General features: G+C 33.5%; 1 protein-coding gene across 2 annotated transcripts in view; it reads left to right on the top strand.

Annotated features, from left to right (window-relative positions):
* The window catches only part of LRRIQ1 (leucine rich repeats and IQ motif containing 1), a 225161-nt gene that overhangs the window by 197388 nt on the left and 1521 nt on the right, over positions 1-26252 (top strand). The window contains exon 25 of one of the 2 annotated variants that reach the window (XM_070507201.1): positions 8310-8430. In XM_070507201.1, coding sequence (XP_070363302.1) covers positions 8310-8430 — 121 coding nt within the window. Of the gene's footprint in view, positions 1-8309; positions 8604-26252 lie in introns of those variants that run through there. The other variant, XM_070507200.1, reaches the window with a different exon arrangement.

Genomic DNA, 26252 nt, shown 5'->3' with positions numbered 1-26252 from the left:
CAGGTATAAAGACTTAGTTCAGGAGGCAGCCAGGTGGTGTATTAGTTAAGTTTGTGCACTCCGCTTCGGCAGACTGGGGTTCTCAAGTTTGGATCGCCAGCACAGACCTACACACCACTCATCAAGCCAGGCTGTGGCAGGATCCCACATACATAACAGAGGAAGATTGTCACAGGTGTTAGCTCAGGGACAATCTTCTTCACCAAAAAAAAAAAAAAAGACTTAATTCAAAGCTAAAGTACATTTTGTGGTGCTAGCACAGGCTTGGATAAATAGACCAATGGATATGTGTAGTGAGTTCAGGAATAGACCTATGGCTATATTTGAATGTAATATATGATAAAGGTGGGAAAAGTCAGATTGTTGGTAAATAGAATTCAGGAAACTAGCATTGAGAAAAAAACAGGGCTATATGTAAACCATATACAACCTTTACAATGTTCAAAGGGAATTCAGAAGTTTTAAAGACTCAAATGTGAAAGGTAAAGCTATGGAACTGATCTAATAAAATGATTAAGAATATCTTTGGAACTTAGCAATAAAGAAAGACTTCTCTAAAAAGATACAAATAGTATAAATTATGTGGCAATTGATTGACTTGACTGTGTTAGATTAAATATTCCTCCCTATGGAGGAATTTATAGGAAAGGTTAACAGATTATAGAGATGGACATACTATTTTCAGCTCCTAAAACTAACAATAGCTTACTACCTAAATATAAAAAGAACTCCTGCAAATGAACAATATAAAGTCACTTAACCCAATGAAAAAGAAATATAAATGCAGTAGAAAAATAATATACATAGATAGTTCACAGGAATGATGCTTAATGCTAAATCCATATGAAGAGATGCTCAGTTATATAACCAGAGGAATAAAAATTAAAACTAAGAAGTTACATGACTATACTCATCAGAATAGCAAAAATCAGAAGATTGGGGTAATGTAAAGTGCTGTTAACAATGTGGAAACACTGATGGATGGCTGGTGAAAGTAGAAGCTGGTACAGTCATTCTGGAAGGAAATCTGTCAGTGTTTATTAAAATAGGTCTTTCTAGGCCTTATTACCCTTCAAGCCCATTCTTGGAGGGAAAAAAATATATATATACATATTTCCATATATTAGCAACAAACTTTAGAAAAATTTAATTTAAAAAACCTTCCATTCGCCACAATGTAAAAAATGTAAAATATTTAGGGATAAATGTTAACATTAAGATGTGCAAGATCTCCTTAGTAACTATCAAACATTGCTTTAAAAAAGTAAAAGAGCTTGAGCCAGCCTGGTGGTGAGGCAGTTAAGTTGGCACACTCTGCTTTGGCGGCCCAAGGTTCATGGGTTCAGATCCCAGGCGCCGACCTAGCACCACTCATCAAGCCATGCTGTGGCAGGCGTCCCACATATAAAATATAGGAAGATGGGCATGGATGTTAGCTCAGAGCCAATCTTCCTCAGCAAAAAGAAGAGGATTGATGGCAGATGTTGGCTTAGAGCTAATCTTCCTCCAAAACAAAAAAAGAATAGCTACACCATATTCATGAGTAGGAAGACTCAAATTGTAAGATGTCAATTCTCCCCAGATGATCTATAAATTCAGTACAATCCTGGAAAACATTTTAGTAGAAATGGACAAATTTTAAGATGTATATGGAGATGCACAGGACCTTAAATTGTCAATGCAATCTTGAAAAGAATATTAAGAAGACTCATACTACCTGATTTCAAGCCTTGCTAGAAAGCCCCAGTATGTAATCAAGACTGTGTGTTATATGCATACAGGTAGAAAAGCCAATCAATGGGAAAGAATAGCGTCCAAGAAAATACCACACTTACATGGTTAATTGATTTTCCTTAAAGATATCAAAGCAATTACAAAAGGGAAAGAATAATTTTTTCAACAAATAGTGCCAGACAACTGGGATATCTACATGGAAAAAAAGTGAATCTTGGCTCCTCCTTCACATCTTACTTAAAAATGAATTTGAGATGAATTATGGGCCTATGGAAAAGCTAAAATTATAAAACTTCTTAAAGAAAATGTAGTAAGATATTTTCACAAACCTGGGGTAAGCAAAGTTTTCTTAGAACAAACAAAAACATAAATCGGAAAAGAAAAAGATAAGTTGTACTTCATCAAATTTAAAAGCATTTGCACTTATAAAGACACCATTCACAGAATGAAAAGAAATGAAAAACCCAACCACATCCTGGAAGAAAAATTCATATTCTCTCTCTCTCTCTCAACTTTCTCTCTTTCCACAAGCAACGCTCCACATGCAAATAACCCCTCCTCCCCATGTACACATCCAACAAAGGGCTTGTATCCAGAATATACTTTTTAAAAACACCTAAAATAAATAATATAAAGATAAATAACCCAAGTTATAAAAAAAAGTCAAAAGATTTGAGAGACTTCACAAAAGAAGATATTTGAATGGTTAATAAGCACATTAATTTAAATTAAAACAATGAGATACTACTACACAGCACTAGAATGGTTAAAATTTAAAAGACAGAAAGCACAAATGTAGGCAAAGATATGGAACACCTAGAACTCTCATACATTACTAGTATAATGAAAACTGATAAAACCCTTTTGGAAAATAGGCAATTTATTATAGAGTTATACATACTCCTACTCTATGACCTGTTAATTCTACTCCTAGATGCTTACTCAAAGGAAATGAAAGCAAATGTCCACATAAACACCTGTATGAAAATCACATAGCAGCTCTGTTGATAAAGGCCAAAAAATACAAACATCCTAAATGTTTCTCAGTGGGAGAATGGATAAACTGTGGTATATTCTTACAATGGCATACCTACTCAGAAATGAAAAGAAATGAACTCCTGATACACAGAGCAATATGGCCCGTATCAAAAACAATATAGTGAGTGAAAGAAGCCAGACACAAAACAGTACATGCTGTATGATTTTCTTTATATTAAGTTCAAGAACAGAGAAAGCTAACCTCTCCAATGGTGAAAGAAATCAAAACAGCAGTTGCTTCTGAGGACAAGTTACTAGAAGGAGGCACAAAGGAACTATTTGGTAGTTATTTTAATCAGAGTCCACCAGAGAAACAGAACCAATATGAAATATATCTCTCTTATATTTTATACATATTTGTGTGTGTGTGTGTGTGTGTGTGTGTGTGTGTGTGTGTGTGTGTGTGTACAGGACCTAGAATAGCCAATGCAATCTTGAAAAAGAACAGTAAGATGACTCATCCCGCCTGCTTTCAGACTCAGACTGCAGATTACACCATCAGCCCCCTCTGGGCTATCCATCTACCTGGAAAATCTATCTAGAGATTTTTATGCATGTGTGTGTGTGTATATATATATATAAATATATATAAAGAGATTTATTTTACACACATATAGAGAGAGAGATTTTATAGATATATTTATTTATTATAAGGAATTATATATTGTCTATTATAAGTAATTCCCTCATTCAGTTATAGAGGCTGAGAAGTCCCGTGAACTGCTGTCTGCAAGCTGGAGACCCAGCAGAGCCTGGTGGTGTCGTTGCAGTCTGAGTCTGAAGGCCTGAGAACCAGGCGTGCCAGTCATAGAAGGTCTGGTCTTAAGACAGGAGAAGATGTATGTCCCAATTCCATCAGACAAGCAGAGAGCAGGAATTTTCCCTTCCTTTGCCTTTTTATTCTATTCAGGCCCTGGACGGATTAGATGATTCCCACCCACATTGGGGAGGGGCAATCTGGTGAACTCAGTCTGCCTATTCACATGCTAATCTCATCCAGAAACACCCTCTCAGACACACCCGGAAATAATGTTTAACCAAATATCTGGGCATCCTGTGATGTGGTCAAGTTGACATATAAAATTGACCATCACAGTAGTGATCTGTAAAAAATAATTGAATTGAACAGTGTAATTAGAAAATGTGCAAAGGCTTGAATAGATACTTCACCAAAGAGAATATTCAGATAGAAATAAGCACATGAAAAGATATTAGACCTCATTAATCAATCATTAGTGAAGTTGTTAAAGCCTCTATATGATACCACTATACACCTATTAGAGTGATTAAAATAAAATACTAACAATATCAAGTACTGGCGAATATGTGGAGCGGCTGGATTTCTCATATATTGCTGCTGAGAAGGGTACTGCCCTGGAAAAAATTTGTCAGTTTCTTATAAAGCTAAATAGACATTTACATGGCTCAACAATGCTGCTCCAGAGCATTTTTCCTAGAGAAATGAACTTATGTTCAATTAAAAACCTGTATATAAATGTTCACAGTAGTTTTATTTGTAATAGCCAAAAATTGGAAACAACCCAAATCTCATTTAATGAGTGACAGGATAAGGAAATGGTGGTACATACGTACAGTAGATATACAAGAGAAAAGAATAAAAAGCAACAAACTTTCGATACATACAAAGACTTTGATGGATCTCAAAAGCATTATGCTGAATTAAAAAAGACAATCTCAAAAGGTTACATTTTTGTATGATTTCATTTGCATAACATTCTCAAAAATCATATAATAGTGATGGAGAACTTATTAGTGGTTGCCAGTGGTTAGGTTGAGAGAGGGTATGACTCTAAAGGGAGAGCAAGGGAGTTTCTCTGAGAAGATGGAACAGTTCTGCACCCTGATTCGTATAGTTATATGAATTTATACATGTGATAAAATGTCAAAGAAGTATAAACAAACCAAAAAAATAGTGCATATGAAAACTGGTAAAATTTTAATAAGGTCTGTGGTTTAGTAATGTTATTGCACTAGTGTCAGTTTCCTGGTTTTATGATCAAACTTTGGTTATATAAGATATTACTGTGGCAATCTGGGTAGAGCCTATACAGGAAACTCTCAGAACCAATTTTTGCAACTTCTATGGGAGTTTTGAATTACTTCAAAATAAAAATTTTAAAGATGACGGAACTTCATGTTTAAGGTCTGTGCATTTCATTTCATGTAAATTATAGCTCTATAAAACATTTACAGTGCCTTCCATGCCCACATATATTATATAACAAGAATTCTGCCTTATTATGTAAGAGAAGGGGTTTGTGCACTGGTGAAAATGTGTTACGAATGGAGAGCTATGCATAACTCAGCTTTCTGCAACCAAAGATAAAAATACTTTAAAATCACTTACATGTTTAGAAATTGGTATAATGATGTGGTATGTTCATAGCATTTACAATAATTTTATAACAATTTGCATATTATTCAAACAGTTAAAATGAATGAACTAAATTAAGATCCTGTGGATACAATGTACAGTAAAAAAAAAGCTGCAAAAAAAAGATACCGCTTATGTTAATTTTGAAAATAACACTAAAATTTTTTAAATATTTATATGTAGAAATACTACAAGGTAGCTTATAAGTTGATTTTGCTTTGTATTATTTTATTTTGCTTTTTGAAAAATCTGGATAATAAGTAAATAGATACTTATTTTTATGTAAGCTATTTAGTATGTCTTACCTTCTAAAAATACTTTTAAAATAAATATTTAATAAAATTTTGTTTATGAAATAAAAGCAGAATAAAGGGGAACTCCTTATTCTTTATTAAATGAGAGAGATCCTCTATTTATAATTAAGTTGCCTGGGTTGGAGATGAATCAGGATCCAGATGTTTAGAAGTCATGTTGCAAAATTCATACCCCTGATTTCACTGTGAAAATATAGGGAAAAAATTACAAACTTTGTAGATGGTGCTAGAAATCTGAGCTATTCAAAAACAAAGACCTATGAGAATTTTTCAAAATTACTATTTAATAAATATTTGCTGTTGAATTGCACATAAGAAAATTCTTATCCAACATTAACTTAAAACTGTTTATTGTGTTATAATCATACAAAATGTTTAATGTTGCAGATCTTTAGAATGAAACGTGCTTTGGCAGAATAAGAGCTAAAAGCATGATCAGTTGTGTTTAGTTCTCATATATCCGTTTCGCGTGCTATAGGAGAAAAGATGTATTTTTATGATTTATCTATTCATTAACAGTACGAGGAAAAATGATGTGCAACTTGAAAGCCGATGTTTTCAGGAATTGAATCTGATTATTAATGCACAAGTGGCTGTGTCAGAGGGATAATGGACCTGTCACTAGCCCCTTTATGAAATTTCTAGGTTGGAATTTAAACTGCTGGGTGGCACCATTGTGAAATCATGAATTCCTGTTAAATTTCGCTTCTAAATTTGATTCCCTGTTATAATCTGGTCTAATTAGTAATTGACATTAATTGTTTTCTATTTCTGAAGAAACAATCTTTTGGACATTAATGGCTTAGATGATAGCGAGATTTTTGGAAGGCATGAGTTCACAAATATTTTCTTGACATATGGGTATCGTTTTATTTGAAGGACGGTGGGATTTATACTTTCTAAATAGGCACAGTGAAATTATGTAATCTAATTGAAGCAAATAAAATCTGATTTTAAAATCTTGAGGCTTATTGTTAAAGCCTCTTCAGCCAGCAGCAGGGTCACCTATGCGGTTAACATGTTTCTGTTTGTTTTGTAACTGGTCTCACCAAAACTGTGGTATTGCTTTGGTATTTCCCCCTTATTCTTGACTGGTTCTTTTTAAGTCTTAGTATTGATAGAACTATTCTAATGGGAACATTAGGCATGTACTCTTATGTACTAATTGAAATAAAATTCAGAAAGAATGTGTAACATTTTTCAAACTAATCACAAGCGTAAATTGGAAGCCAATTGTTATTTATTTCATTTTAAACAGTTTTCTACTGAGGTTTTTTACAATGCAGTTGTATCACTTCGCTAGGTACATCAAAAAGTAACTAACATTATAGAATTGTATTTCTATTCTGAGTTCAGCAATAGCAAACTTGCTTACTTAACAATGAGAGCTCATGTTTGTAAGGGTAGGAAGGGGAATGTAAGGGAGAAGGGCAAAGATCTAAATCTGAAAGAGGATGATTTTAATGTGTGTGTGCGTGGCGAGAACATTTAAGAGCCACTCTTTTAGCAATTTTCAAGTATACGATACAGTATTGTTAACTAGAGTCACCACACTGTACGTTAGATCCCCAGAATTTACTCATCTTATAACTGGAAGTCTGTACCCTTTCACCTATTTCCCCCACCCCTAGCTCCTGGCAATCACCAATCTATTCTCTCTTTGATGAGTTCAACCTGTTTAGATTGTACATATCAATGAAATCATATAGTATTTGTTTTTCTCTGACTTATTTCACTCTGCAAATTGACCTCAGCTTCCATCCATGTCATCACAAATGGCAGAATTTCCTTCTTTTTTTATGGCTGGATAGTATTCAATTGTATATATACACCACATCTTCTTAATCCATGAGGATGATCTTTAGATTTTCATTTCATGAGTTTTTGTAGTTCATCATATGGAGACAACTTTTTAACCACGTTGATGGTTTTATGGTTTTATTTTGCTGTATTTAAATTCTTCTCACATCAAACATTAAGGACAATGCTTTCTCACAGGATTTCAAGCATCCTGTGGTTTGAGCTAAATCCCACCTACTCTGAGGCTGCTTTGCTTTCCATTGTGGCATTTCCCCCACTTCAGGACTGAGTCCTGATAAATCCTTACTTAACGATATTAGACATTATGGAAAACAATATTTTATAGGCAAGAAGCAATTCTTTCAGCTCTTAGGTTCAGCCCAAGATAGTAGTAAAAGTTCAGATGGTAATTTTAGATGAAATAAATTATCTAATTCTTATGTCCTTAAAATAATATATCTTGAAATTTGTATAAATTTACCATTAACCCCAAATTAGACTTAATGTGTGATATTTTTATATTAATAATGGTTATAATGAGAAGGTAGAGATCTTTTGTGACTTTGTAGTATACAAATATGGGATGAAAGGCATTTCAGGGAACTTTATTGAGAAGATATACTTACAAGGGGTAAAATATAAATATTGCAGAAAATAATCCAATATGACACTTCTAACATTCAATTAAGAATTAAATAATATACTTGGTAAATAAGTGATGTTAAGCTGTTTAAAGTTTCATCAGTTGCCTTTAAGATTGATTTTCATCAAAATTACTCTACTAAAATGTTTTCTTTTGTTGTACAGACTCAAATAGCAAAGCTCAATTTTAAAATCGGCTCCTATTTGCAAAAAATGCTTTGACATAGTGCATTTGTTCTGCCTGGGCAGCAATAAAGGATTGTGGTATCATTTTGAAGACGGTTGTTTGACAGAGCCTGTTTGTTTATTTGGGGTAATGTGAGCTGCATTCAGAAAATGCCATATTTTGTTTCATGATTGTATACATTCTCTCCTATTGCTCCCAGGCAAGACTTGTAAGCAGAGAAGACACAGATTTAGACCTTCTTTCCATGACCAGTGGAAGCGCTTTGTCTGTGAAGAGAGAAAAAAAAAATCAAGCACACAGACACTCAGCGGGATCTTCAAGTAAGTTGTGGTTTCCTTCAGAATTAATTTAGAAATCACAAATGAATTGATGGAGCCTAACGCCAGCAAGCATTCTTTTACAGATAGGGGGTAAGGACGCCAGCAACCAGAACTGCCCAAAAATGAGTATTTGAATTTTTTTCTTTCTTTAAATGTCTTCTTTTGATGTAAACAAAATTAAATTATTTCTAAAATTAACAGCATCAGTTTTTATTTTGCTTGTATTCTGTGCCTCAGTGGTCTACTCCCTGCCCCCATGGATCATATTGAATTCTTTGATCATTTAGTTCTAAAAGGATTTTTTAGGCTAATTGTAAAAAGTTGGATTTATATATCAAAGTAGTGTATTTTGGCCTTTTGTCATTGGTTTAATAGATGTTGTAGGTAAAGTTACTATTTAAAGGAAATTCTTTTAACATAACGTATTTTAGATAATAATGGTATACTGTCAAAACCATGCTTTTAAAAACTATTTCTATTGAACAGATGACAGTTTATATTTATTAATGATGACATTTTACATTTATAAATCTGTCACATACATTTATTACCTTTAATTTGGGGAGAATTGCATTGCAGTTATTAACTCTGAAAAAAAGGTAAACATTTAAATAATATCTATATCTTGTGGTATTGGGGGGTGACAGAGCCCCAAATTCTTCATTTAACTTACATACCCTAGAGATTTTGAAGAATCTTCTAAAATGTGGTATATTAGTATAAAGATGTTTTATTTTCATATCATATTTTGTTAAGTTCCCCAAAGTATAGTGAGCTTCAAAAGTCCACACATTAATTTACACTTTATTATCAGTATTAAGTTATTCTTGAAAAAGTCTTATTACTCACTGATATTATAGTTATACATATACAAAGTCAATATTTGATTAAATGTGAAATATTCAGTGGTCCAGATGGTGCTCTCCAGATAAATGAAAACTCCAAAATGACTCTCTAACTTTTACTTTTTATTCATATACTTAGCATTAGTAGATTCTAATCACTTAAATCCATTAATACATCAAGTTAATTTTGATAAACTTTAATTTTCTTTTGAAATAATAATTTTAATATATCTAATTTAAAAATATTTCCCAGGATTCAAAGTTCTTCGAGTGCTTGAATTTTCCTTACTTGATTATAGAATCTGTCACAAAATCTAGTCAATATGGTTAGGAAAGAAATAATTTTAGGTTTATCACCCAAGTAAAATTATTCATCTAATATAGATTTTCTGCATTATTAACATAATGTGTTAATTGCATCAATTTTCAAAATATACATTACATTTCAGAAGGAATCAACCTGTGCCACACATAATAATAACACTATATCCATTTTAAGCATTGCATGTTACAAACTCATATGATATTTCTTTCAAGCACTGTGGGTAAAAAAAACAAAACAACACCAAAGACGTTGCCCGTCGCTTTACAGAACATCAAAGCTTCTGTTCATAATATATCATCTAAATGTTAAAACATAAATAGGTCAATATATCAGCAACTATCATGAAATGCACAAGCTTCATCTTTCACTTACGTGTCATTGAATCATAGATTTTAGAGTATACAAGATTATTGTGTAGAGTTCATTTCTTAACACATTCTCTAAGAAACTGTAATAAGGCCATTCTCACTGTAATTCCAATTAGTTGTCAATAAGGGACATTATTACAAACTCTACTAATCACTAAATCTGTTCACTAAGTGACAATTTGAGACAAGCCACTTTAGAAAAATAGCTTTTATTAAATAGCAGAATGATTATGACTAAAATACTCCTTCCCTGATGACTGTAGTTCCTAGTTTACTGTGCTGTCTGCATGATATAATGATAAAGAGTGTGGGCTCTGACACCGGTTTGCTTGCATTTAATCATGATTTAATTTCCTCATCCTTAAAATGGGAATGATAAAAGAAGTACCTACCTTGTAGAGTTGTTGTTTGGATCAATGTAGAGCATTTAGAGCAATATCTGTCACAAAATAAGTGCTTAATAAATGTTCTTTATAATTGCCACCTACACGTAGCTGTAAAGGAAGAATCATTTGAGGTAAGATATAGAAGTCTTAGCATCTAGGCCCATGGGCTAACTAGTTCCACCTGTAAGAAACCTACTCTTAATAGTGGCTTGACTGAAAAACTTGGCTTAGCCCATTATCTATAGAAATCTTTTAACCATCAAAGTCCTTGGGTCCTTGGCCTTCATGGCCCTGGGCCAACCACTTACAGCTCTGGTATTTTGAAAGCTCTTTTTCCTCCAGCTTTCTCTCTCTCTCTCTTTCTCAAAAATTTGTCACCTTATTAAAGCTAAAGTATTTCTTTTAGCTTTTCAAGCCAAATCTAGAGAGTAGTTTATGGGCTGCAGCTATAAAGCTCTTTGAGCCTTTGAACTTTTCTACATATTTTTCTTTCAAAGCTTGCTATAATATTTGTAACATGTATTCTTTGGAATCAGATAAACTCAGGATTAAAATCCCAGTTCCACCATGACATATAAGTTGTATGACCTTGGGTAAATTATTTAACCTCTAAGAATGAGTTTCTGTAAAATGGGAATAATGTCTATCTCATAAAGTTTTTAGAAAGAAATGAGTAAAAATATACATAAAGCATGTGATATATTGCCTAGCATATACCAAGGGCTAAAGAATAGTACTTGTTTATAGTCTTTGTTATTGTTATGTGTTTTATGTTGCTGTTGCATAATTTTAAACTCCAAAGTAGAATTATTTTCCTTTCCTGTGTGTCAAATAATACCAGAACCAGCATACTTTCAGCATACCCACCATCTCAAGCAATATTGTCTTTTCTTAGAGAATTTCCTGTTTTCTGTCCCTTTCCTTTCAAGTTTTTCTGCTCTCTTACAAGAAGCCACAGCAGGCTCCTCCTTCCTAGCTTTCTAATCTGTCTTATGGTTTAAAAGAGATGAAAGATGTCACATCCTTATTCAAAAATTGCCATCTATAAAATGAATGGGCCAAGACATTTCCTCAGTTAGATAATATTTAGACAAAATATTTGATTTTCTTAAACGGTTTGGTTTTCTCAATTTTCCCACTTAATACTTAAAATAAAGGATGCATTACAATAATAATAATTTCATTACTATAGCAATTTATAGCTTTACAAATTTCATTATCTTTTCTTATTTATAATGATTATTTTTCTTTGACAGATAACATAAATGAGATTCAGAGAGTTTATTTAATTTGCCTTTGGCACAAAAAACTTAGCAAGAGAAAGGAGCAACTTGAACCCATCTTTTCTTATTCCAAACCCAGTGCTATATTGCCTTTTATTCTTTCATAGACTAAAATATACAGCTTCGTTGGTAAGAGTAGAACATAATTAATGTGGTTCTTACCACTCAAGAACCATTTATTGAATGGCCACTGCTCGCTATATACCTAGTTTAGGTTTCCAGTCACCTTCTCCTGCTCATCTTTGCACTTCCCAGAACTCACTCTACTTTCGAAGTTAGCCAGGGATTGAGACTCCACAATACCTCTGTGATGGTGCATAATCAACTCAAAGTCAATTTCTGCTTTGAGAATGTCTAAATTCTCATGAAAAGTAAGCCTTTTTAATATGGAACTGAATTTTTTGAATATGTTAAAAAACATTTCTCAGAAGTGAAGCCGCTAAAGTAGTTGAAGTAGGTGAGGAAGGCTTGTTGGAGGCAATAGACTTGACTTGTACCTAGAATGATATTTGGGGTTTAAGTAAGGAAAGACATAGAAGCAGCCATCTAAACAAGGCAAAGGGTAAAATATGAATATACGTTCATGGAACATTGAGGAGTCTGTCTGGACCAGAAGTTCCACATACTGAAGTAATGTAAAATAAGGTTGGATTCAAAATGAAGCCTAGTTTCAGGTAAGTTTGAAAGTAAAGTGGAGGAGTTGGACTTTCCTACTGATAATCAATAACTAACAGAGATTTCTGAAAATCCCTTAGTGTTTTAGAAAGCTTAAGATCAGTTGAGGAAAGGTGTTCTGAGGCAGTCCTGACGTTATGTAATGCTGCCAATATATTAACACAATAATTTTACAGCTTTTATTAAAAAGATTAATTTCAGTTATCAATACAAAGTGAAATCGTTTACTGGATGTCAATACTCAATAATATATGCAGATCGAGAGACTGAAAGTGCTAGCTCAAGCAAAAGTAGATTCCAAAGATGACCATTACAGTTTTCTCCAAATTACTAAGCATATTTTAACATAATTTTAAATTTGAAAATCAAGAATTATCACCATGTTTTATATTCATGTATGTCTCTGTATGTATATACACACATATATATGGATATCTGATTTGTCCATAGCTGCAGTATATATACATAATATGCATTTATAATCCCTCATTGAGTAAACTTCAAACTTAAATATTATTGCATGCATCTGTGGGTCATTGTATAAACCACACATCATGATAGTAGGCAATTACATGCCTACAATGTGTAAAGCACTATGCAGGCCAGTAAGAAAGTACAAAGATGGAGATGCACAAGACCTAGAATAGCCGGCACAATAGTGAAAGAGAACAAAGTTGGAAGACCAACACTCTCAACTTCAATACTTACTGTAAAGGGAAATCTAAACTAAAACCATGAGATATCACTACACACCTATTAGAAAGGCCAAAATTCAGAACACTGACAATACCAAATATTGACAAGGATGTGGAACAACAGGAACTCTCATTCATTGCTGGTGAAAATAAAAAATGGTACAACCACGTTGGAAGACAGTTTGACAGTTTCTTAAAAAACTAAGCACACTCTTCCCATGTGATCCAGCAGTCACGCTCCTGGTATTTACCCACAGGTGTTGAAAACTTATGTCCACACAAAAACCTGCACATAAATGTTTATAGCAGCTTTTTTCATAATTGCCAAAATTTGGAAGCAACCAAGATGTCCTTTAGGAGGTAAATGGCTAAATAATCTGTAGTACATCCAGATAATAGAATATTATCCAGTGCTAAACAGAAATGAGCTACCAAGCCATGAAAAGACATGAAGGAAACTTAAATGCACATTGCTAAGTGAAAGAAGCCAGTCTGGATAGGCTAAATACTGTATGATTCCAACTATGTGACATTCTTGAAAAGTCAAAACTATGGAAATGGTAAAAATATCAATAGTTGCTATGGGGCTGAGGGGGAGGGGAGATGAATAGGTGGAGCACAGAGGATTTTTAAGGCAGTGAAAATACTCTGTATGATATAATAATGATGGATTCATGTCATTCATTATACGTTTGTGCAAACCCATAGAATGTACAAAACCAAAAGAGAACTGTAATGTAAACTATGGACTTTGGGTGACTATGTTGTGTCAATTTAGGTTCATCATTTGTAACAAAGGTGCTTCTCTGGTGGGGAATGTTGATAATGAGGAAGACTATGTATGAATGGGGGCAGGGGTTATATGGGAAATCTCTGTACCTTCCCTTCAATTTTGCTCTGAACCTAAAACTGCTCTAAAAAAATAAAGTCTTAAAAAAGTGGAGGGAAAAAAGAAAAGAAAAAAAAGCAAACAGAAAAGGTCAGAAGGGTTTTCCTTGCCAGCTATTGCGTGATATTTACTTTGGAATAAGTAGGATTTAGATTTCAATTTTATACATGTAAATTGCCAAGAGTTAAGGAGGCAGAAAGCTGTAGAGCTGAGACTCAAATCTGGGTCCTCTGATTCCTAGAGTAAATATGTCAGTTGCTTCCTATCCAACTTTTCTGCACCATAAATGTTTTGCTTCCATCTATCTCAACATAAAGACGGAACAAAAAGACACTATTAGAAATTATGGTTTCCTTTACAAAAAGAAAGTACAAAGATGAATTGTGTGTGCTTAGCACATAAAAGTCACTTACATTAAGATAATAAATGAATATATCAGCCACTGTTGCTTTTCTTTCTGTATCATATATTCATATCACCTTATTTTTCAATGGATATTGTCTTCTCCAGAACAAGGGAAACCAATTCCATTAACATTCTATGACCTTCTCTCCAAACTGTGGTGTGAGGTTTAGCTTAACGGTTACAGATATCAGAGAAAGGTTGCAACATACTATAAATAGCACTGTAGTATGGAATTCAATCAACATGAAGATGGGATTTTAAAGGGTTTAGCCTCTCTCAGGGAGGAAAATCTCTCTCAGAAGCGCTAAACAGACTTCCTTTCAGATTCTGTTGGTCACAAAAGTGGATACTAATTTTTCACGTTTATTGTTTATTCTCCTTCTCCCCTGTTAGCATGTATGTTCCCGGAGGGCAGGGAATTTAATGAAGTTTCCTAGGTACCTAGAACAACTGCCTGGCATATGGTAGGTCCTTTGATGTCTATTTGATGAATGAATTCGTGGATGAATATGGCCATCCTTTAGCTGCCTGAGGGCTGGAAAAGAAAGTGTCTACAGTTTCATGCTCCATAGTGAGAGGCAGGCTGTACTGACAAAGGAAGGAAGATTGACATTCAACAGTGTCTGCAAAGCTTCTAAGAGCACCTGACCTGTCCAAAATCCTGGTGCTGTTATCATTAAAGAGCAGAATCTATCCAAATGGTAAGGGTTTCCTTCCAGGTGAGTCTTTGAAATGACACAATCACTAGATGCAGGTTCCCATGGATCCAGCCTACATGAAGCCAATCTTGTCACTTGTTCATTCAAAGATATTTACAGAGTGCTCCGTGACAGGCCAGTGCTTTATCCAGGGGAAAGAGTGCTGAGCAACACTAGCATATTTCCAGCCTTTGTGAAGTGTATAAACTACATAAATATATGTTGTGACAATCTGGGTCCAATCAAGAGGTGGCTCTCATATAGTAGGTTAAACAGGGAAAGTTTAAGTATTATTAGCTATGCCAAAGGAGCAGCTACAAAATATGGGGAAATGCTCTATGCTACCCTAGGGCTGAGGGGGGGCACTCAAAGGACAAACTTGGAAGGTTCAGACCTCACTAGAGAAGGTGTGGTTCAGCCAGAGGTCAGCACAGAAGCTCCCTGGTTTGGCCAGACCAAAGTTGGTCTGGAGTTACTGGGCAAACAAGAGGACACGCTCTGGAGTGCAGGAGTGGGCACAGGTGACAGCAATCAGGAGCATGGGCATGCAGTGAGAGGGGCCCTGATAAGGCAGAAGGCGCAGCAGGCTTTTGTTTCCCTGGGGAAAGGACAGCACACAGGTCTCACTAGGTGGAAGCTGCAAGGTGGCAGAGGGATCACGTTCTGGGCCTGTGGCTCAGGCAGGCTGCATCAGAGGTCCTCAAACCCACCAGACCAACCCCACCCCACCTATGCCAGTAAGTGCAAAGCCCCTTCCTCAGGCAGTGTCCCTCCAGCACCCTCTACTGAGAAAGCTTACCATATCTCACTTCAAAGGAGAAATGCTTCAAGGAATTCTTTAATCACAAAACATGTAATGAAGGGTGTATTCATTGCTAAGAGGCAATAAATCGATAACTGACACATATGCATGCACTGAATTACTACTCTCTGAATATAATAATTTATATATATGTATATGAATTTTAAGTATGTGTATGAAAAACATCTTTCTAAAAGTAAATTGGACTCACTATTCTCTTTAGAAGAGATTCACAGCTTGGACCAAATTAAAGCCTAGTATTATTTTATTCATGACGTTTTAGTCTAGGAAATGCGTTTGAGTGAGAAAAATTACCAAGAATTTTTCACCACTGAGAAAAATTGAGGAAACATATAATAAGATCTCAAATTGTTAAGAAAACTTTCCATCATTCTTTTTCTCTTTCTTCTAAGATTTATATGCTACTTCCAGCCTATAAAACTATGTTGTTAACTAGGGAAAATGACTAAGGAATGACTTTAATAAAGTATAGTATAGCCCTTACTAAACTGGAGTTATGAAGTACAGAGGTGAGAGGTGGTGAATATGGCAATTGCATTTTTCAACATGGTGAGAGACAGTGTGGTAATGGTAAGAGTATGAGTGGAGAGATTGGGAAATCAATTTCTAGTTCTGGCTTGGCTCCTCACCAGCTTGTTTGTGACCTCGGTAAGTCACTTAGAACTCCTTTATAAATTTAGTAGGTAAAAGGAAGCCTGGCATACTGGAAGGAAACTTGGAGTAAGCCAGATTTGAATTTGAATCCCCTGTCTCATACATATGTTTTTGTGAGCTTGGATGAGATATTTCATGTTTGGTTTGTCCATTTAGAAAATATCATGGTGAAAATTAGATGACTATATAAATGCATATTTTGTACTCATGTGAGAAAAGGGGGAAAAAAGAGAAAAACCTAAAGAGATCCAAGACTCCTTATAGCTTTAAAATTTCATAATTCTGCGACTAGAACAATAAAACTTTGTATATGACAATTTCCCAATTAAAAAGGAACAGAAGCTATTATTTCTGTTGTTTCATAGTACGAAATTCATATTTGTAACTGAAAATTTTCTCCATGCCAGAATATTTCCAAATGACCCTGATTTCAAACTTATTTAAATTGTCTCTAATTACTTTAGCTAAGTGCAGTCAACTAAGATGGGGAAAAAGTAAATCTTTCCTTTAGATGTTTTCCAAGTAAAGATCCAAAGATTCTATCATCCATGAGAAATTGCAGCTATTTTATAAAGTAAAGTTGAATTTTAAAAAGCTAGAAGTGATTCTGAAACTCAACATGCCTACTGAAATAATTTGGCTTAAGAATATTCTACTGTAAATACTTAGTAGTTGATATCTTAATGTCCCAATACATTTTTTTTAAAAGAAAAATATCCCATTTCCTATTGAGAACCCAGTCAACATTTCATAGAGTAGCATTTGGAAATGACCTTTAGCTTGATCTTTAGCCAGATGTTTACTTTTTAGAAAGAAGTTGTTGCTTATAAACTTGAAATTAAATACATTAAAGAGAGAACTAGGTACAAAACCTACAGCTACAAGGTAATTTAATAAATAAGTTATCTTGAAAGTAATTCATAAAGCCTATGAAGTTTTATACAAATGTAAAATGTTATTACAGGAAAAACAAGGAATAAGATTAGATAGCTATCCTCTTTAAGATAAATTTCAGTTTTTTAATTTATAGGACTGTGTGAGAGATGGCTTTGTTTTTAAATCTGATATTCTCATGCAGAATATTACAGGGCCAGGCCTGTGGTCTCACCTGAAGAAAGCAATGCATGTCCTGAAGAGAACTCTAGTACATTTATGGGCCAAAACTGGAAGGAAATAGAGGGGTTCTCTTTTTGAATATAAGGTTAATAATATTTTAAACCCACCCTGAATGAACTGTACCTTTGAAGTTATTTGTGGCTGTTTTGTTCAGTAAACGTTTATTGAGCACCTAATATATACAAAGTACTATTCTATGTTGTAGAGATCATTTCAAATTCAATTAAATATCAAAATTCTAAACTTTATAAAAATACAGGTCATCCTCTGTTGCTTATAGTTACACTTAATATAGTAAATGTTGCAAATTTTTTAAAAAGTAGAGCTTATATTTATTTTAAAAAATTTAAAAAGTCATTATTTTGGTATTTCAAAAATATAAGCAATATCTCTTATGTGAAATAGCTTTGTTTTTGGTTTTTCTCCCTGAAAGTACTAATAATAAACTCCATCCAATGCAAAAATGTGTTAATGAATTGCAGTGTCAATTTTTAAGGTAGCATGACCCACATCTGTGGTCGCAAGTTGTTCCCCCTCCACTCCTACAGTAAGGAAACTTGGTTGGAACGGACAGATTGCATATTCTCCAAAGAGACTCTTCTAAATGTAAGCACGTGGTTCACGCTGACCTATATCCCTTAGGAACTTGTCTTCAGTAAGTCACAGTCTGAGTAATACAGTTACCATCTCTAAGACAATTCCGAAATAGACTACTCAAATGAGGGCCATACCGGGCTTTCAACACTAGAGGCCCCTGGTTTCTTTTAAGGAATTAGAGCTTTGGTAACGGACCAGCTCCTGTTGCTCACAACCATCTAGGGAGTCTCTTTCAACACAAAGAATGTGGAAATATTCATACTTTATTGTCCCCTGCCAGTCAGAACAATAACATTCCCATCATGGAGTCTCTTATTGTTAAAGGAAGAGAAAACCACAATTATGTGACATTTTCATATTACCAAGTTTCTTATTTGGATCATAAGTTTACAATTTTACATAAAATACCAGGCCAAAATATACAGATAGATGGATAGATAGATACATAGATAGATAGATAGATACACACACACACAGACACACACACAAAGAGAAATTTACCTCCTAATTCTTGCCACATTATCATTTATATTCAGTTACAAGCATGATTTTCAAAATGTAAAACATCAGAAATAACAGTTCAAAATATAGTTATAAATCGCTTTATATCACTGATGATTCATTGGTGGATTTACCTCCCCATTTTGTCATCTTGCTGCTCTGTAAGCCTTCTGCCGCCCCACTCCTAACCAACATCTCCTTTGAAGTCTACCTTTTTCAAGGCTCCAAGATCTACAACCAGCATTTTGACCATTTGGGCAGCTCTGCTAGTTCCTATTGGTCCCTTACATTTCATAACTTAAATTTACAGATAAATAATTTCCTTACTGCACGTTTAGAAAGGTTTTACATTTAATTGAATTTTCTGTCACATAGAGTGTTCAAAAGGTGGGTAAAAGTTACGTGTAATCTTGTCCCTACTTGGATATTTTTCAATATAGGCTGAAACTATGCATAAAAATAATAATTGAGTTTTGGTTCAATTGTCCACTAATTAACTAGCATATTGGTCTTATTTGTACAAAAATCTAAATAGTTATATAATTCTGATGTATTTTCTTCAGATACTATCTTAAAGAAAAAAGAAAACAGAAAAGTCTCTAGTATTCTGTCTATTTTTGCAAAGTTCAAAGGAGACACTACTCATTAATGTTATTTTTATTAAAGTATATTTTCATGTAATATAGCCCAAATTACTCAAATATGGGCATAGTCTTTGCACAACTTCAGATATTCTGGTAACACCTAGTTTACAGAGACCTTGAGAGGTAAAGAGAAGACAGTGACGTAAGTAAAGGATAAGAAAGTCTGAAAACAACTTTTGATAAAATAATTAAGTTAAAAAAATCATGTTAGAAGTTATGAGATCATATGTAGATATAGGTAGATATCATTATGGATACAGATATAGAAATATCTCTTGTGTTTCTCCACTCACAGAAATTGAGGGTAGCATTGTTTTTCATTGACATATTTTATTCAGTTTTAGTTTTACAGGTCTTAATTCCAGGTAATGAACAGTTTTTTTCCATTCCAAGCCATGAAAAACAGATATGCATCTCACGTTTGCTTCCTTAGTAATTTTCTTTGTAGTACTGTTATATTAGAAACATACTTTATTTCTGAATATTAAACAAGGTATTGGCTTCTTTACTTCTTTCTTTATTTTGACTTGGGCATATAAAGCCAAGTTTCAACTGTGTTACTGTCTCTTACCTTTGGGCAAATAATTTAAGTGCATTGCCTCAGTTTTCTCATCTTTAAAAGATGATATGTATCTTGCAGAGTTGTTATGAGAATCAAAAGAGACAGTGAATATAAAGTGCCAAGCCAGGGCCTAGGACATGTGGACTTCTTCTGCTTCTCCTTCAATGGGACATTTTCAGGAAAGATATGAGTGAATTGACTTTGGCAGAGAATCAAAGAGTAATGAGAAGTTGAAGGATGATGAAAAAATATAGGCAATAACACATAATACTCTCCTAGTAGATTTAATGGTAAAAAGCAATGTAATTGTGTTCAAGCAAAAATTTTGTTGATGCTAAATGCACAATAAATTGTTACATATATGCACTGTAGTAATATTTTTAATTAATTAGCATACTTATAAATGATGATGTTCTGACTACAAAATTGTCTAATTCCTTGATATTCATGATCTATGCTAACTGTTGCCAAATTTCATTGTAGGAAAGGTAAATACTGACTATCAGATTTCCCATTAAAAAGATTCAAACTTTGGGGCTGACCTGGTGGCATAGCAGTTAAGCTCGCATGCTCCACTTCGGCAGCCCGGGGTTCACTGGTTTGGAGGCCGGCGCCAACCTATGCACCGCTTAACAAGCCATGCTGTGGCAGCCGTCCCATAAATAAAGTAGAGGAAGATGGTCACAGATGTTAGCTCAGGGCCAATCTTCCTCAGCAAAAAGAGGAGGGTTGGTGGTGGATATTAGCTCAGGGCTAATCTTCCTCAAAAAAAAAAAAAAAAGATTCAAACTTCAATCTCACTCTAGACATTATATTTTTCCCGAGATAAAAACAAGGTGAAAATAAGATTTTATAAACAATTGTGGCCAAGTTAAACGTTTTTGTTCTATGTATAATGAAATCTGGCTTTGTCTATCCTCTTAAAGTATTCAAAGTTACATGTCAATAAGGAAGCTAGAGTTACATCTCATAGAATTATTATCATTGTTGTTGTTCAGCGAGAGTTGGTCTCTAACAATGTTAAAGTTTAAGGCTTTTTTAAAATTATTGCTTGAACCATTAACTCTGATTTTTCTTGGCCTGAAATTTTGGGGTAGGAGCTTTAAAATACAAATTTGTTTGGTCTTGATATTTTGGCCCTAAACTTTGACAATTAATTAAACAAACACATTAGCAATAACACTTCGACCTTTAAAATATGCCCTTAACCAGAATAGGAGAGTCAAAATTAATTACTGTTACACCAAGAGCAAGTTTACATGGTTGGTGGAATCATTTAACAGATAAATATTAAAACCAGCACAGAGTAGTCACACAATAAATAGCCGTTGATTTAATGTCCTTTAGCAGCTCGATACTACCTATTGCCAAGATCTGAGACAGTTTAATGAAACAGTCAACAATGATTCCTGACACAGTTAAATGTAACAGTTATTAGTAACACTGAATAATGTTTACAGATCTAAAACAGTAGTTAGTTTCACCAGCAGTTGACATTATGCAGAGAAAGACAGATTTCATCTGTACTTGTGTAAGAGAACTAGTTGTACATATGTCAGCTACATTTATTCTTTCTAAACAAAACAAAACAAAACAAAAACCTACACACATTTTAACATTTTTGAGGACAGCATCCATGTATGCTCTATTGATAACAGATTAAAGCATCATGTTTCTAACCGTTGTAATTTAGTTCTTACCCCTTTCCTTCATGATCATTTTCTTTGTTAACTGTTTTACTCTGTTTTTTTTTTTTTTTTTCTGGTGGTTATTGTTGTTTTCAAACCAATTTCTTACACTAGCTAATGTGGTGCGAAAATAAATGGGTATGATCAAATGTGAAATGCATTTGTCAAATGAATGAAACTGAAGTGCAATAATATAATAAATCCTCAGGCTAGTCATGTTTATTGTTGCCAAATGTCTCCCTGCTAAGAACTAATAAGCATGAAAAGGGATAATGAAAGTTTCCATGAAAACTTTTTGGAAACCTATTCACAAGTCTTCACTATCTGGGAAAGTGGCAATAAGTATTTGTTTTATACAAGTTCCATATGAGGACTGTAAAGATGGGATTATGAGAATAGAGTCAAATGGAAAGCAACTACGGTATGATAGTTACTGATATTACTTGGTACACAGAAGAAAATTGACAGGGAAGCTCCACTGAAAGGCAGAATAGAACAGTGCCTGCTACACAATAGTCACTAAGTACATGTGGAATGAATGTCTAAGTAAAAGGAAGATTTTACATTAAAGTTTTCAAAGACCCCAGGTGATCTTGAAAATGGAATTTGGGTTTTTAACATTTAAATTCCAAAGGATAACTGCTCAGTGATAAACATTTTAGAATTTACTTAAAATGCATATTTTTGCTAAAAGTTTACTTTGGGAAAATTAATTAACATGGGAAAATGAGGTGTAAGATGAGATCATTAGAAGTTAAAATATAGTGTTATATAAGAACAGAGTTGTTTCAAAGGAATCTGCATATCAATTAAGGGTAAAAATATTCTCAATTATTAGCATTATTTATGCCATTATTCTTTAATTACAAATAGTTATGGACACTCAGGTGTAAATATTGTAAATATAATGGAATTGAATAGAGTCCTGAAGAGAACATTAAAAAAAAAAATGATCAGAGAAATTGGAAACAGAACTTTCCTGAATTAACAAGAGTAAGGGCACATATGACCTGATTTTTAGTACCAACTGTGTGAAGCAGAAAATGATACCCAGGTAGCTTATGGATTTTAAGTTTCACTCAACTGCTTATTGAGCTACACTTTTTATTACTCAATTTAGAAGTTTAAATACTCAATAAGTATCTACCAGTTTGGTGGAAAGCCGGAAAACTGCAATAACAAGAGTTATATAGAATAGTCATCAATGGAAAGAAGAGTTTTAGTTAATTTAAATGTGACAGAAGGCAAATCTAATTCTGAAAAAAATAACAAAATCTATTTAGATATTAGAACAAAAAATAAATCACTCAAAAAAATTTCCTCCAGAAAAATAATGGAAACAATGTTGAACAATGTTAGTATAAGAACCGCAGAATTTATAGAAGTCAGACAGTATTTTTAGCACCACATTCTAATGGTGCAGACACAGCCACAAGGTGTCTTTAAGAAGGACTCAACACAGTAGTGTGTTAAAAATAATAAAACTTGGGAAAAGAATGCATGTTATAAGGAAGCCTCAAGGATTCTAGATCAAATATGAATGGTAGCTATTATAAAAGATCAAGAAATAGGCAAAATACAAAATTAAAAATCTATACAATGTCTATCGACATAAGATTTCCCACCCTATCTGATATACATTAGCTTTTATGCTCATTAGGAATTGTTTTTTTTTCAAATTAAATGTACATAGACAAAGCAAATTATATGTATCACACATGTTTTAAAAAAATAACATCATGTTTTAGCAACAATAGTAAATATTGTAGACATTATTGTGACTATTAACTAACTTTTTCTTATTTATATGTCTCTTAAATATTGGGTAAAAAGAGTAACTGTAAATTTCATTGTCCAATTGAGATTTCAAAGAAAACAGAAATTTTATTAATATTTTTATGTTATAGAAAAAACGTTTATTCACTGAAAAAGCTTGGAAACAGCTTCAACAACAAACAAAATCAACATGTTACACTGAGGAAATCTGAATATGACATAAACAACCTGTTTATGTCATTTTCATTCTCAGTGTTAGACCTTAAACTGTCTACCTGAAGTTCACTGAAAACGATCATTGTCATTCAAGGTCGGACATAGCAGTGACTTTAAAAAGCAACTGCTATTTGAATACTGCAATATCCACCTCAACCTCAAACTTGCCCAGTGTAACTCATTCACAGCACTTAAACTGATGTAAATGCTTTGCTGCTAAAAATTTGTTCTGGTCACTTTCATTAAAATGTCGAATTTTTTTTCGCCATGCTTTACTTATGCTGTATCTGCTGCTAAGAAATACAATATGGGAAGGATTTTGAAATGATTTCTATATCCAGACACATAGTGTTGGGTGTATCAATGAAAATTCAATGACGTATTACTATACATTATGAAATTTCTATTTTGACCTGTTCAATGAAGTTTTTTTTATACATACCAGGAGAGTCATTCAAAGCATTTTACATATTAAATTACTTATCAAAACACAGCATATATAGACCTTGACATTTGTTCAAGAACCAAGGATTTAACCAAAAAAATTTTTTTAAAGGACCAGAACAAATCTTTAGCAGAACACAGATTATGTGGCAAAGAAGTGACTTATTGGAAGATAGGGCATACTTATCAAGACATACTTTCAGAATATATGTAAGAGACCGACTGGTTTATTTGTATGATCACCTGCGAATATGCAGCAGACTGTTAAAGAAACATAAAATCTATAACAATAATTTTGCAGAAAAGAGAAAAGAATGATCAAAGGTCCTTTAGTCATAATTTTTTATTCCAGGAACCCATCAGTAGGTCTGGCTCTAATAATTTTTTGAGGCAAGATTCTCTCACTATTATATTTTCCTGTGGGTAAGTAATTTTAGAATGATTATACATTGGCTGTATTAAATTGCTTCTTTATTTTCTTTTTTCATTTCTAGAGTAATCATAGGACAAAATAATAGCTTTGCAATGAATGCCAATATGTGGTTCCTTCATAGATGTGTTGTTTTACTCCTCAACTTATTTTCTAGTTTTCTAGTGGTTCAAGAATTTATATGATGACAAAAGACTCTCACTAAATGCAATGAGAGAATAAGCGATATTGATTACTGCTCAAATTGTTTATTTACACATAGCAAAATAAATGCAAGCTTTTAATCACATCTAAAGTATTGCTTTAAAACTAGTATATAGTCACATTTGTTTCTGTAATTTTAAAGACAAATTTCCTACAGCATTTTCATTCCACTGAAAGTATACTTCAAAATTGCTATAAAGCTGTCTTTTAATATCACACATGTTCTCTAAAATATAATTATTATTTGCTGAAGGAATTACATTAAACAATGAAAAATTTACAGACTGCCTTCTAAATTTAGGATTACATTGTGGATAAGTACAAAAAGACTTGAAGATTCATCAGCAGTTTCAAAATAACAGACAACAAAACAGTATTAGGAAAAGAAAGTGTACCATATGGTAAATTTGTAGTCAATAAAAAAATCCTCTAGAATACGGAAACACTGTTAAGAATGAGGACTAGACCTAAGGAAAAGTTATGTTTTAATGCAATTCCATTTATTTCATTTTGAAATAATTATTTTAGAAGTATACAAAATTATCTGTATTTCAATACTTTGCACAGAAAGTGTCACCTTTCTTACATATTATTTTCCATCTTTGATAAAAAGCTTATACTAAAAATAATGGCATTAAATAATACATCTTTATATTATTAAAATATTTTCATCAAAAGTATTAAACAACAATGAACTATTATTGAATTATATTTTAAAATACATACTTATTTCTATGTATTACCTTGAAGAACACCTATAAGGAATTTGATTTAGCTTTCTCTATTGGAACATAACATTTGTGTTAGCCATTTGTAGAAATCTGCTTACTCTTTTATTAATCTCTAAAGTTTTTATCTTGAATAAATGTATCTGAATTTTAAATGTGTCCCAATAGTTCTTCATTTCTCACACCCGCCTGGTCCCCCGCCCCTCCACCCCCAGCATCCTCCCTAAATAACGTGTTCTCATGAATATGTACTTGCTATCCAGGAATCAGTTTATTCATCAAAGAATTGTTACTGCTGGGGCAAGGTGAGGGTCTGCTGTTATTGTGACTGTTTTTTAAAATAGACCAAAGTAGACATTCCATTCTCTTATTTGGAAAAAATATATTTCCATTATGTAAGTAGTAAGTAGAAGAGAATAAGCTTTTAGGCTGCTTTCTTACGCTTTTTAGGCCACTGTTTTATCATTAGGAAACTCCTGCTTTTATGTACCAGTAATATTCCTATTGCTTGAAATCGTTCTTGCAGTTTCGAAAAGAACGACTGACTGACTTACAGGCAATAGTTTCGTGCAGGATAAATCTGGCCCGTGGAAGCCAACTTCACTTGGCACCTCTCTTAGTTCGTCTCTCCGCTTAGATTGCCTTCCCCAGTGCCAGCTGTGAAGGTCTCTAAACTCATAAGCCACGTTCCACCTCTAACTGCATTACAGACTTGTGCCTATAGCCATAGGCGCTGGCCTCTCTGTGCCAGGACACCCTTTCCTAAAACAATAGCTTTAATTTTTTTCCCTGTTTTTCAGTAATGTTCTCTAAAAATAAAATATACTCTCTTTATGAAGATTCATTGGCTCCTTTGAACTTTTCTTAATC

The sequence above is a fragment of the Equus asinus genome, chromosome 4 (assembly GCF_041296235.1).
Source record: "Equus asinus isolate D_3611 breed Donkey chromosome 4, EquAss-T2T_v2, whole genome shotgun sequence".
NCBI classification, from domain to species: Eukaryota; Metazoa; Chordata; class Mammalia; order Perissodactyla; family Equidae; genus Equus; species Equus asinus.
Note: the sequence above shows the minus strand (reverse complement) of the source record. Positions and strands in the feature narration are given on the sequence as shown.